General features: G+C 41.0%; 1 protein-coding gene across 2 annotated transcripts in view; it reads right to left on the reverse strand.

Annotated features, from left to right (window-relative positions):
* ccdc186 (coiled-coil domain-containing protein 186) overlaps positions 1 to 14,475 on the reverse strand; it is a 105,240-nt gene extending 90,765 nt beyond the window's left edge. Inside the window, exons 1-3 of one of the 2 annotated variants that reach the window (XM_064950949.1) lie at positions 14,142 to 14,473; positions 2,156 to 3,065; positions 1,317 to 1,443 (exon numbers count right to left, since the gene is read on the reverse strand). In XM_064950949.1, the coding sequence (XP_064807021.1) occupies positions 1,317 to 1,443; positions 2,156 to 3,045 (1,017 nt within the window). In that variant the 5' untranslated portion in view covers positions 3,046 to 3,065; positions 14,142 to 14,473. Of the gene's footprint in view, positions 1 to 1,316; positions 1,444 to 2,155; positions 3,066 to 14,141 lie in introns of both variants that reach the window. The other variant, XM_064950950.1, reaches the window with a different exon arrangement.
* Positions 14,476 to 14,731: the final 256 nt, after the last annotated feature.

Genomic DNA, 14,731 nt, shown 5'->3' on the forward strand with positions numbered 1-14,731 from the left:
GCTGTGCCACCAGAGACTCTGGGTTCGCGCCCAGACTCTGTCGCAACCGGGAGATCCGTGGGGTGACGCACAATTGGCCCAGCGTTGTCTGGGTTAGGGAGGGCTTTGCCGGTAGGGATATCCGTGACTCATCGCACACTCCTGTGGTCGGGCCGGGTGCAATGCACGCTAACCAAGGTTGCCAGGTGCACGGTGTTTCCTCCGACACATTGGTGCGGCTGGCTTCCGGGTTGGATAATTGCTGTGTTAAGAAGCAGTGCGGCTTGGTTGGGTTGTGTATCGGAAGACGCATGACTTTCAACCTTCGTCTCTCCCGAGCCCGTACGGGAGTTGTAGCGATGAGACAAAACAATTGGATACCACGAGATTGGGGAGAAAAAGGGGTAAAAATTTAAATTTTTCTTTTAAACTTATGTCTGGGGCTAATCCATTACAACACATTACAGAGTACCACTCTCCATATTTACAAGCATAGTGGATCATGTTATGGGTACGCTTGTAATCATTAAGGACTGTGTAGTTTTTCCAAAGGCCAAATTGTCATTGGAGATGCTTACCAAGAAAACAGTGATTGTTCCCGAGTGGCCGAGTTACAGTTAACTCTACTGGAACATTTATGGCAAGATATTCAAAAAAATATTTCTGCTAAATGAACAAGTGTAGCCCACATTGCCAGGTCAAGGCCAAACATAAGGACAACTCAGAATATGCTATTCTGTTCATCTGAAATAGGCTACATTTCCCTCATATCATGTTTCTTTAGACCTACCTAAAATAAATAGATTTACTGTGATGGTGTAGGCTATATTAAATAGATTTATTAGACATTTTAAAATGTAGATGTTCCAAAAGGTCTGCATCAGTGGCTTTTAGGCTGTGCATGGAAGCCCGGAGATGCTAAAAGTGTTTATCAACAGTTGATTACCATCAGATCGGCAGTTATTTGCATTACCGACACAGCCCTAGCCAGACAAAGAGGATGGGCTCCACCTCAAGAGTAAGATTTCTCAACAGTCAGTTTTCTCTTGCCATCATGGCTTGATCTTTTGAAGGTTCAACCTGGGTTTTCATTAGTACTGTAGGTTGAGATGCATTTGTGGGGGGGGGACAGTATTATTGCGGCATCAGTATCATTCACAACTGAGTGAATTTGTAGCATCTCCGTAAACTACCGATATTAGATCATTCAAAAGGGAAACTCAGGTGAGAAGATGTCTAAATGGAAACCGTTGAAGTAAGAAGTAAGCCAGCCTTGTCCGAGCCAGCCATGAGGCAGCTTAATGGACGTGACACCAGTCTGGAGTTGGAGTGCTTACCTTCTTCACGGTGCCCATGTGCTTTTTCTCAGTCTCCAGCCTCCTCTTCAGTTCTTCCCTCATGGTGTCCTTCTCTGAGCAGATACCCAGGACCAGCTCCTGATGCTTGTTGTTTTCATCCAGTAGCCTATAAAAGGTCAACAATCCAAGCGTAAGGGTACAGCCACACAGACGCATGAACAGGGATGGAAATTGTATATGAAGTAGGTTTTTGTCCTTCAAAAGTACAATATCTCTATTAAAAAGCAGAGCTTAGCAAAACTTTTCAAATAGACAAGAGGTCATTTTCTACAGAACAAGTTTGGGATATTACAGCTTGTCATCTATCCACAAAAAAGGCAGGGATATACAGTGTGAATGTTTACTTGGCACACAATATACCAAATTTTTGCGACATACAACTTGTAAGAATATTTTGAAGATAAATACACCACGCGTACTAAAGGTCAAGAGGGAATTAACGATCAATGGAAAGTGTTTTTTTCTGTAAAGGGGAATTAATTATCTATGGGTCAGAGACATGGGAGGGATTTGTCTAGGCATTGAGCCTGAAACAAGATACTTGTTATCTGGCCATTGGTCAAATTTTATTGCAAGGAATTCTAATTGGTCAACCACAGGCTAGGGTTGAGTTATAAAACTACATCCTGTCCCTTTGTTCTGTAGAGAGAATCACTGAGGACAGGGGAGAATGAACATCTAACTCTCAGCATAACATTTATGATTTGTCCCCTTTGAATAAACCACATTTCGTCCCCGATTAGCTTTGGGGTTATTGAAGAGTAACATCAACTGCTAACAAACGTCACTTTGTTACACATCACCATGGAATGGATTACCTTTTAATTGCCTTTTCCTGCTGCACATACTTATACTGGATGCACTTCTCGAAAACCATTGGGGAGCCGTCCTGGTCAGCCTGCAGGCCATTTACATGGGGTCCACCCTTGCGCCCCCCTCCCCCTCTCTCAGGCAGCTGGCAGGAGAACAGCTCCTGCTCCAGCTCATCCAATAGGGACTCCTGGGAGACCGACCGCTGGATCTGAGTCATGAGCTTACGGCTGCAGTCCGTGTCGTAGGGGCTGGGCAAAGAGTTGGTGTTCGTGGGGGCCATCGTTCGTGGACTGGAAATTCCAGGGTCAGCAAAGGCAGAGCTGGGTGTGGAGGGTGTGGCTAGGCTATTGGTGACGTTTTCCTTTGTGGGGGAGGGTTCCACTGAGCATTTGAAGGGGCCATCGACACCAGCTGGTTGAGATTCTGCATATCTGTTCGGAATAGAGGTTGAGCCGTCACCCACTCCAACTAGAATAGCGGGTGGAGATTCCACTGCCTTGTCCAGAAGCAACGACAAGCTTTCTATCGTCACCTCCAAAACCGAGTTGGTGCTTTCCATTACCTCATCCAAGACCGAGAGAGGACGTTCAGTGTTCTCATCTACAAGAGTTCTTGCGTCTTCGATTGAGGCTGTCCCAATATCACAGCTAATGTCCACATTGACAGACTCCTCTCCACCCTCTTGCTGGCACGTTTTCTTCTTCTCGTGTTGTATTCCATCTCCCTCCAGACTCTCCTGTTTGATGTCATTATCCCTTTCTGCACAGACCTCATTTTCCTCCATCGTTGTGTCACTCCTGTTGCTCTTGTTGACCACTGATGACACCTTTGGCAGGGAGTTGACCTCTGATTCCTGGGCCAGGTCTGAGGCAGAGGCTGGGTCAGACTGCTCCATGGTTTTCCTCAGCTTCACACCTGACACACAGAGACAGATAGGGATGTGGGGGTAGAGAGAGATGAATGGGATTGAGTAATATGAAAAACTTTGAGCATAAATTGCACATATAGCCTAGGCCTAGAGGATACCCTTTGGAATTTGACAGGACAGGAGTTTTAATGGGACTTTTGCTTTAAATGGGACTAACACCACTTCCTTTTGCAGTAACAGACAGCGATGATGGCACTAATTTCCTTTTCCTTCTTAGCATTAACCCAGCGGGGCAAATCAGGGGTTCTATACTAACTTTTCCCACCGCATATAATTTGGTCACACCATTTAAAAAATAAATACAAATATAATTGATAATGACCTAGCCTGTGTCCCATAATGTGCCTGCATTCCATACATAGCTAGCTAGCTAGCTAACGTCAACAGGTTAATGTCAACACACCATGGTCATGGATCCACAAAAATCAATCGAATGGTACTCTACTCATGACAAAAAAATCTGATTTGACATTATAGTGGCTATCGCTGTTTTGGTTGTTTGTTTTTTGCTTATTGACATTGCGAATATAATTTTGCCACAGTGCTGGGAGCTAACCAATCATGTTCAATGTTAGCAAGCTAACATTAGGCTCTAACTAGAACAGCAAACGGCTCTGGGAAACAAATAATAACAGCTATCAGCTAGCTAGCTAACAGTACACTTTATGAAACCACTTTGTCAAAATTAGACATCTTTAAAAAAAATTAGACATCTTAATCATGCATGATGGACGCGTCTCCCTATCACGGATGCCATGTTACGGTCGCCCTTAGTTTGAATATGTAACCCGGAGACAGGTGTTTTCTCCATCTCTTTTGCCATCATACCCCTGATTTCAAAACTTGATTCTCCAGAAAGTGGAAAGCAACACTTATGCAGCTCCACTACACAATACATTTTTTTAAAGCCGCGTTCGACAGGATTACCGACACAGACTGACGAGCTCAAATAGTCAGAAGCCATCTACGGCAGACCAATACGAACTCCTCATGTTCCAGAAGGATTTCTGCAAAAAACTGCATTTTGATTAAAAAATATATATGTTTTACATTCAAACGGCTCTGCATGGAAGACGAGACTTGCGACATATGCCTAGTTTCCTGAATCGGGTCACATATAGGCCCTACACGCACCGCACACAGCAGGGATTGACATTCGAGTAAATTTGCCAGTGGCACACCGGGCCAGTGCCAACAGAAAGCTACTGTAACAAATGACAGAAAAAAATACTGACACAGGTCAAGATCTGACAGGAAAGCCAATAATGCATTCATCATTTCAACAGCAGGTGATTTTGACTTTCATTTGAGGGCTGAGAAAGTAGCCTATACAGGGTTCATATAGACATTTGCAAGTCAAATTAACACACTTATAATATATTTTTTAAAGCACTTGACCCTACAACCGCTGGGTGTCAAACTAATGACCATTCATTCTGTCTGCAACATTATAAACAGTGTAATTAATATATTTCAAATATGCTACAGCAAAAACAATAATTTGGTTGCGTTTATGAAGGCCTTGAGTAACAGTATAAGATTTGTATGTTATTTCCAATACCACACCAGCATTTATTAGTTTGTTACAGTAGGCTTTATAAGAAGAAAAAAAATTAAGTGTTTAATCAATGTTATTATTCATGGAGTGCCTTTGTTACAACTATGAAACAGAAAGCATGTGTTGGAAGATGGTAACAACTTATTTTTAATAATGACAAAATAAAATAAAAATACCCCAACCACAGTCAAAATCCAGGCAGTCAACTGATGAAAACATCAGCAGCTTAAACATCATTATAAGCGCTAAGTGGCCTTGATCACTATGAAATAACACGTGACCCGATTCAGGAAACTTCAGGATTCAGGAAACTAGGCTTATGTTGCGGGTCACTACTTCACAGGACAGCCGTTTGAACCTAAATTACATTTTTAACAAAATGTTTACTTTGTCAGAAATACCTTCTCGAACATGTGAACTTTCATGTCTTAATAACAAACTTGTATGCAATCTGAAAATAGAATTACAATTGTTAAATTACGAGCCTAGTTGGTTAAGCCACAGAAAAAGACAGCAATCTTCCCGCTAGCCATGATTGGCTCAGATAATGAGTGGGCTGACATGCCGAGGGATGAGTTTGGATTGGTCTGCCATTTAGCACGCTTCTGTCTATTTGAGCTGTTCAGTATAATTAATCCGATTTAACACTGCTTTTTAAAAATAAAATAAAATGTATTGCGTAGTAAAAAAAATAACAAAAAGACTCCACTATACAAGTATCCATTTCAATAGAATGTCACTGCAAAAACTGTTTCAGAGCACTCTCGTCTGAGTATACCAGCGTACAGAATAACTGATGAATTTAGGAAAACTCAACACCAGTTGAATATTGTCTGTGTAAGTAAACGTCGGCAAAAAAGCATACTTAAATTGTTGCCAGGAATGTTAGCTAGCTAACATTGAACCTATTTGGTTAACTTTAGCTAGCTATGACAATCGGTTTGTATTGCTAGTACTCTATGGATTAGGATTATGGTTCATTGTTCAGATAGCATGTCTAAACAAGACTCCACTTCACCAGATGATTACAATGACCCATCAAGTTAGCCAGGTGTGTCTGACGGTGATTACAGCTATCTGGAATGTCTTTCAGCATCCATAGAACACACCTGAATGTTCTAATGCCTCCCATCTGAAAGACCTGTAGAACACACCTGACTCTCCTTCACCAGTCAAACAAGGAGAATGTTCTAATGCCTCCCATCAAACAACTAAACTCAGCATAAAAATAAAATGTACCTTTTTTAGGCCCCGGTCTTTCAAAAATTATTTGTAAAAGTCAAAATAACTTCACAGATCATTGTAAAGGGTTTAAACACTGTTTCCCATGCTTGTTCAATGAACCATAAACAATTAATGAACATGCTCCTGTGGAACGGTCATTAAGACACTAACAGCTTACAGACGGTAGGAGAGGCCTTTCTACTGACCCTGAAAAACACCAAAATAAATATGCCCAGGGTCCCTGCTCATCTGCATGAATTTGCCTTAGGCAGGTTGCAAGGAGGCATGAATGCTGTAGATGTGGGCAGGGCAATAAATTGCGATGTCTGTACTGTGAGACGCCTAAGACAGCGCTACAGGAAGTTAGGACAGACAGCTGATCGTCCTCGCAGTGGCAGACCTACTGGAACAAACACCTGCACAGGATCGGTACATCCAAAATTCACACCTGCGGGAGAGGAACAGGATGGCAACAACTGCCCGAGTTACACCAGGAATGGTCGGATTCGCGTTTATCGTCGAAGGAATGAGCGTTACACCGAGGCCTGCACTCTGGAGCGGGATCGACTTGGAGGTGGAGGGTCCGTTATGGTCTGGGGCGGTGTGTCACAGCATCATCGGACTGAGCTTGTCTTTGCAGGCAATCTCAATGCTGTGCATTACAGGGAAGACATCCTCCTCCCTCATGTGGTACCCTTCCTGCAGGCTCATCCTGACATGACCCTCCAGCATGACAATGCCACCAGCCATACTACTCGTTCTGTGCGTGATTTCCTGCAAGACAGGAATATCAGTGTTCAGCCATGGCCAGCGAAGAGGCCAGATCCCACATCTGGGACCTGTTGGATCGGGGGGAGGCTAGGGCCACTCCCCCCCCAGAAATGTCTGGGAGCTTGCAGGTGCCTTGGTGGAAGAGTGGGATAACTGGCAAATCTGGTGCAGTCCATGAGGTGGCAAAAACTGGCAAATCTGGTGCAGTCCATGAGGAGGACATGCACGGCAGTTCTTGATGCAGCTGGTGGCCACACTAGATACTGACTTTCTTTTGATTTTGACCCCCCCCCCCCCTTTTTTGTTCAGTGACACATTATTCAAATTTCTGTTAGTCACATGTCTGGGGAAATTGTTCACTTTTTGTCTCAGTTGTTGAATCTTGTTATGTTCATACAAATATTTACATGTTAAGTTTGCTGACAGTAAATGCAGTTGACAGTAAGAGGAGGATTCTTGTTTTGCTGAGTTTATATGGAAGATAATGCAATAATGTTACCAGGATGCCACTCAGGACACTTGGGTGGAAAGCTGCTGCCATCCCATGTGACAAAAGCAGGAAAGCAGGAGTATGGCAAGTTGGGTTGCAAAGGGTCAGAAACTTTCCGGTAAATTTTCTGAATAGTTCTATTATTCTATACTATTCTAGTTAAGCCGGGAATTTTACTTAAATTCAGCAAAAAAAGTTAGCTTACAACATTTAACTTTTTTTGTGGACACAAGGCAAATCTAGGTCTTGTGGCATATTTTGGTTAAACTATCCCCAAATCAATGGAATTGCAACCCTCTGCATGCACAGTGCATTCTTCCATCACATGTGCAGTGCACTCTTCCATCACATGTGCAGCTGATTCTCAATATCACACACTAATGAGATGCTATTGAGCCCACACTATTACAGTCACGGCCAAAAGTTTGGAGAATGACACAAATATTAATTACCACAAAGTTTGCTGCTTCAGTGTCTTTAGATATTTTTGTCAGATGTTACTATGGAATACTGAAGTACAATTACAAGCATTTCAAGTGTCAAAGGCTTTTATTGACAATTACATGAAGTTGATGCAAAGAGTCAATATTTGCAGTGTTGACCCTTCTTTTTTAAAGACATCTGCAATCCACCCTGGCATGCCGTCAATTAACTTCTGGGCCACATCCTAACTGATGGCAGCCCATTCTTGCATAATCAATGCTTGGTAGAATTTGTGGGTTGTTGTTTGTCCACCCGCCTCTTGAGGATTGACCACAAGTTCTCAATGGGATTAAGGTCTGGGGAGTTCCCTGGCCATGGACCAAAATATTGATGTTTTGTTTTGCCATTTAATTGGAAGTTTTGTTATCCTCCCACAATGTATGGAAGAAATGTCAAGTTATGTACAGTATCACTAGATTTGTTTTAAGATTAAAGTTACACTGTGCAACCTTTACAAGGTCTGGATGCCTTATGTGGAATACAATACAGCTGCATTAAACAGATATCTTTTCACACAAGCACTGATATTTAACCCTTTCTCCTTGGCTGTCTCCTCCTACACATCTGTACAAACACTGTACAATATCAGTATCTTTATTGCTAGGCAGGACACTAAGTGATACGGGCCATAAACTTTTATTTCACCCTTAACGTGACCTGACCTGATCTCGACCCCCCCCCCCCTCTGCCCCCCATCACTAATCCAGGGCTCTCTCCTCTAATCAACGCCTGCCAAGCTTAATTAACCATATACTTTCCTCCTACAGATAACCATTAACCTCTGGTGTAGCCCCTCGGCTATGGCACCCCTCATTTCTCTATTACAGCTGATGATTAATAAGGATGTAAACTCCATATATCATCACTTTCCAACCTTGTTGAGGATGACTCGTTGTCAGGCCCAAAAAGCCTCAAATTTGCCTGGATGGCCACCAATTTGTCAAGCCTTGTATTGGTCAACCTGTTACGTAGTGACAGGGGTCTCAGGGTCAGGCAGCCAGGAAAGACCAGTATGTGACAGAGGTGAGGTGAATTTTTGCAGGTACAACATTTTATTCTCTCCGTTCAGCAAACACTGGACAATCCAGATGAAAAGAAGGAGGGCGCCCAACAAACATGAGTCAAAGTGCAATCAAAAAGTTTCATCATAATTGAAAAGGAAAAAGGCACAACACGCACATAGGTTAAGCTACTATGGTGGGCGAGAGTTGCGCCTTTTCAGTTTTCAATAAGTATGGATTACCCATTTATTTGTCTCTGCCAGCAAATAGTCCCCCTAAAAAGATAGGCTATGTCCTATGCAAACATAGCAAGTGTCACTGTCATCATTCTTGCTGCCTCTATTGCTCTACTGCTATTAGATAGTAATAATAGCCACCTCATAACAGCCACCTCATATCGCTATTTGACAAGATAACTTGAGGCTAGAGCTGACCTTGCTGTAACGTAAACTCACCCCATTTCGTACAAATGTGCGCAACCTCGACTTTCAAAAGAGGCTACAAAGAAAACGAATGGGACTGTAGCGACTGTGTTGACTTCAAAATCTGGGGTGTGAACTAAGTTTCTATTCAAGCGTTGATTGACATGGTAATGGCTCTATAGTATTGGAGAAAAGTAGAAAAAAACGGCCCCTCTGTTACACCGTGATGTGTCATGCCGTAACGTACAGCACGCATAAAGCAACTATTTCTGTCTTACAAATCTCTCTCCACCAGGTGTAGCACTTCTAACATCCTTTAAAAACAAGAAATGTACAGTGACGGGGGTAAGGGGGATACCTAGTCCTTTTTTGCGTCATCATTGCATGCGATAATCATTCTCAAAGCCGTTGTTTACTTCTAAGATCACTTTAGCACCGCCCTAAAAACCCGATTCAAGCACATTGCCTTCTTGAATTATGCAGAAACGGGCAGCGTGGAGGTCGTCTCATTAATTTTGTTGGAAAGGGGAGAAAATGTGCTTTACAATGGTATTGACATTACAGTTGATCTGAAAGTATTACGTTTTTGGGGCGCTAAAATAAGGTCAATTGTACGGACCAAGGCGATGTACAAAAGTGAGTGAGTTTACGTTAGTAGCTACTCACTAGCTTAACGTAATCATTCACCTCAAGAGAGGGAATGAAACAATAGCTAACATTACATGTCAGTTAATATCCTAGCTCAGCACTGCGAATAACCCCTCGTTATAAAAAAATGTATGTTAAGTTAAACAGCAGTTACCTTGCCAGCTGTATCAGTCAACTAAAGAGTAGAAAATTAATGTTATTTTTAAACAACTTGGTGAAAGAGTGCAACGTGTACACTGAAATATGCTTAACTCTCCTGTGCTGGTCCAGCCAGCCTTCCAAAAGCTTTGCCTTCACACAGCCTGTCAGCCCACTCAGTGGTGTCCGTGTGGTCCTAAAGCACACTGTTGCACTGTTTTGTAGCATACTCCAATGATAAAACTGGGGGACACACAAATTGTAGAATGTGGTGGGGTCATGCCCCTGACTGTAATTGCATGCATGTATTTTCAAAAGTCAAAAAAGTAGTCTTAAAAAGTACAAAATAAATACTTTATGCTTAAGTAATTTCTCCAAGGTCTTTACAGGTTGTTACACACACATATACACACACACACACACACACACACACACACACACATACATACATACATACATAGAGAGAGAGAGAGAGATGTGTGGTTCGAAGGTATTTTAGATGTATTTCTACATTTAATGGGATCCCATGGGCAAATGGCGTAACATGATATGCCTATAAAGTATCTAAATATGTGGGATATTGACCGAAAACTTTCTTGGGATATCAAACAACAGTATAGGTAAGGGCTAAAACAGGTACACATGTCAAAATGTGGAAAATACTCCTTTAAGTGGAGGATGCTCTTTACTGAAAAAACTCCAGATTGATTCTTTAAGAAAATTAAACAGGGTTTATAAACTCATATTTCATTAAACCCTAACTTAATCAATCCAATTGTTTTCAAAAAATATATTATAATAATAAATCGATACAATAGTTGTAAGCATTGGTCCTAGTAAATAATTAAAGTTACCAGCAACTATACATTAGATTTAGCTTATTATAATTACCGAAGCTGACCTAAAAATGATGTGGAAATTAGAAATGTGTTTTTCAGTAATGAGAGGCCCTTAGCTCAATCTGCAAGTAATAGGAGACTGCCATTATGAACCAGCAAACAATTGACCACATGACTAAAGCCCATTCATTCCTCCATGTTGGTGAAGTAATTGTTATCAAGGTTTTTCCCAATTTTAGTTTTTTTGGAAAGGGAAGGTTAAGTGTTTTAAAGGGGGTGTTTGATAATAAGGTTCTCATTCTGAAGAAATATAAGTGAAGAAATTAAATGAACTTGTGCTCATCTAAGAACTTCTCCTCTAGATGATATATCATGGGTGAATAAATCTATTTTCAAAATGATTGGAGTTTCTACAGGAACTTGAAAGTGTTATGGTAATGAAAAACATATCCACAGACACCGTTTTTACATAATAAATATTATAGTTCCACCTAAACTTCAACTAGTATATAATTTATGTTATTTATGGACAAACTACAGCAACATAGAGTTAGGTTTTTCTCAAGTAAGAATTTAACCCAGAAGCATTTCAGTAAAGAGAAGGGTGAAAATATACAAAATTCAGGTGAAAATGTCAAATGTATTTAAAATGACACACTATGGCATAAACTAGCCATCTTGTCTTCAGAATGATAGTTGATTGCTGCAGATGCATCATGGTTTTCTTACTCAATTTGGTACTGCCATAGTTAAAACTGGTTTCATGAGAATCACACATGCAGTCGACATGTCGGAATTGTTTTTACCCATAATGCAACACTTTGAAAGGCTGGTCATCCACTTTGTCATATGTGATCCAATCGAACGCCCCACTGACTCCAGATGTTATGTCACAAAGCTAGGCTACCTGTTTCCCCAAGACAAAAGCTGTGTTCGAATACCCATACTGTATACTACATACTTAATGAGTATGTACTACATATGATATACTATTAGTTCCTTGTAGTATACTGTAAACAAATGGTATCCTTTCAGTTGCATGTACTAACACTTCACCTGTCTACCAGAAGTTGATGATGTTGCTATGCAACCTCAAGCATGATTGATCTGAGTGTTCTGACCTCACAACGGCAGTCAAGCACCTAAGCTAAACTGGCTAATGTTGGTTAGCTTGCTTGCTATTTCCAGACAAAAATGAGACAACACCTCACTCTGACCATTTTACTCACCCTAGTAGAGCTGGTTAGGTTGTCATGTTATCCAGAGCGTTGTTGACTTTAACTGTGCTGCTGGGAACAATTTAATTACGCTTTATTGACAATGTTTACTGACACCGGTCACATTCAATGGGTGTTGAACGTTCGTAAATTCATCAGTTATTCTGCGGTCTGGCATACTCAGACAAACGTGCACTGAAATCGGAGAAGATAACCAGAATTAACAATGTCCAGTGAGAACGCACAATGACTATACCACTTAGCTAAGAATGACGTGAGTAATAAAAACAAGAAACATTGAATAGTTAGTTAGATTATAGTTAATATACTGCCTGGCAAGTTAGATGTATTAGAAGCCAACTAACGTTAGGTAATTGGCTTACTTACATGCTGCTGTGATGCTATGTGGTTCGTAAGGATAGCATAGGTATCAAATTGTCAGCCAACATAACGTATAAGGTAACTTATTTGAAAAGTTGTTACTTTATTACATTGCTCAACATTTTCTTAACATTTGTCATAATTAGTTAAAGCAATGAATTTGTAGCTGTGTTCGAATGCCCATACTAACATACTGTATACTGCATACTTAATGAGTATATACTACATACTATTAGTTCATTTTAGTATACTCTAAACGAACAGTATGCTTTCAGTTGAGCGCACTCTCTCTTCGCCTGTTTATCGGAAGATGATTCTGTTGCTATGGAACCTCTTTGCTAGTTTAACAAATTACTAGTTAGAAATTGTACGACTTCGGGTGTGTTCTTAAATTAAATTGGGAGTGCCAAACTACGCTCGTAAATTCAGAGCGTTGTCAGATTGTAATTTCAGAGCGTTTCACTCTCGGAGCTATTCACTGGATGCTCTGGCCGAAGAGTAGGGTTGATCTGCAGTAACGCACCAAAGCTAACTGGCTAACTTGCTTGCTATTTCCAGACAAATGAGAGAACACCTCACTCTGACCATTTTACTGACACCGGTCACATTCAAAGGGTGTTGAGCACTCGTAAATTCATTAGTCTGCGCTCTGGTACACTCAGACGAGAGTGAGCTGAAATCGGAGTAGATAGCCAGAGCGAATTTACAAAAGCCCCCGAATGTCCAGCTAAGAATGACAGGAATAATTAAGTCAATAAACGTTGGGTAGTTAGTTATCCTATTGTTAATATACTGGCAAGTTTGATGTATAAGTAGCCAACTAACTTTAGCTAACAACATACCGGTACATACTGCTGAAATGATACGCTATGTTGTTCGTAAGGACAGCGTAGCTAACAAATTGTCAGCCAATATAATATAAGGTAACTTATTGTTAAAGTCATTCATTCATTTATTACATTGCTCAATATTTTCTTAACATTTCGTATAATAGGTTAAAGCAATGAATTTGTATCCTTCTTGTTGTACTTCCGCTGCATATTGTCCTTCGTTTCCTTGAAATCTGAAAACGTTGTGAAGCCCCACCCATTTCCTGAAGAACTGCATTATGGGCCCTAAAAGCACGGAAAGTGTCCACTGCTGATATACTTCGTATTTTGGCGAATTTAGTACGACATCCGGGAACTTTTGGTATACTACCTATACTATGACCAATAAGCATATTATATACTCAATTTACGTCACAAATAGTATGGTAGTGTGAGTATTCAAACACAACTAAAGTATTTTGTTAGAATACCCCACGACTGGAGGTCCTTTAGAAAAGGATGTGGGCAGTGGTAATTTAAGATGGCACGAGTGCCATATAACTAGGATTCTGGTAATGACTCTGCCTGTGTCAAAAGTCAATAACCTAACTTAGCTACATACCCTATGTAACAAGTACCACCTAAGTTTGTATTCAAGCAGGTGGCTAGACAGCTTTCGCCAGCTAGCTCATATGCCGCGTTTAGACCACCTGGGAACTCGGAACATACGAAGTCATGGCGTCGGAGCTCTAAAAACTGGCCCGAGTTGGGTTAACGTTCAAAACATTTTTCCTAGTCGGCTATTTTTTTTCCGAGTTCCCAGTTGTTTGTGGCAATATGATGCATAGCTGGTATTCTGGCTAGCGCAAGTCATATTGAATGCAATATATATTGATGTTGAAGTCATTTTCTATCTAGTAATAATACAACGACCAATAGAAATAGCTAGATAAACACATCTAGCAAGTTAGCTAGCTAGCTAACGATAGCTAGCTAACCAACGCGTTAGCTACCACTAAAATGTCTTCTGTTAACTAGACAGAAAATACGATAAATTGATAGTTTGCATTCCAAATACCCACCTTATATGACATATCCATTTTGTAAGGTTCCGATGTTTAAAAAAAATCGACACTTTCCTTGACAGCTGATCCAGCTCAGCTGGTTACCCCCAACAAGTCGCTGAGGTGACAGTAACACCAGAGACAGAAAAGAAAACGAGACACCCCTCTCACTTTTTTTCCCAGTTTTTTTTCTGGTTGAATGAAAGTCAATTAACTAAGTAGACCAACCCGGAACTGACAATCGTAAAAGTCCTGAGGGAGCTATTGACCACGTGAAGGTCCTATCTTCATTAATCCACCATCTTTGGTGACACATCAACAAACATGGCCACTGCAGGAAAGATCCTTGCTAGATTGGTGTGAACGGGAAGATGGCGGAAGTGGATGCTGAGTTCGAATTAAGCAGCGCGTCGAGTGAATTTGGTGAAGACGAATGTTGACTACAGAAGTATCTAAAACTGTAACTAAAAGGACATGGTCTAAGATTGGATTGGAGGATACGTGTATAAATGATAATGAATCGCTTCTTGTTGCGATGCGTTCGTTGAGTAAGGATGCATATGTGGGAAACCCGTTTGAGGTGTCAAATGGTGAAGTATGCGCTTGGA

This window comes from Oncorhynchus masou, chromosome 31 (genome assembly GCF_036934945.1).
Source record: "Oncorhynchus masou masou isolate Uvic2021 chromosome 31, UVic_Omas_1.1, whole genome shotgun sequence".
Lineage (NCBI taxonomy): Eukaryota > Metazoa > Chordata > Actinopteri > Salmoniformes > Salmonidae > Oncorhynchus > Oncorhynchus masou.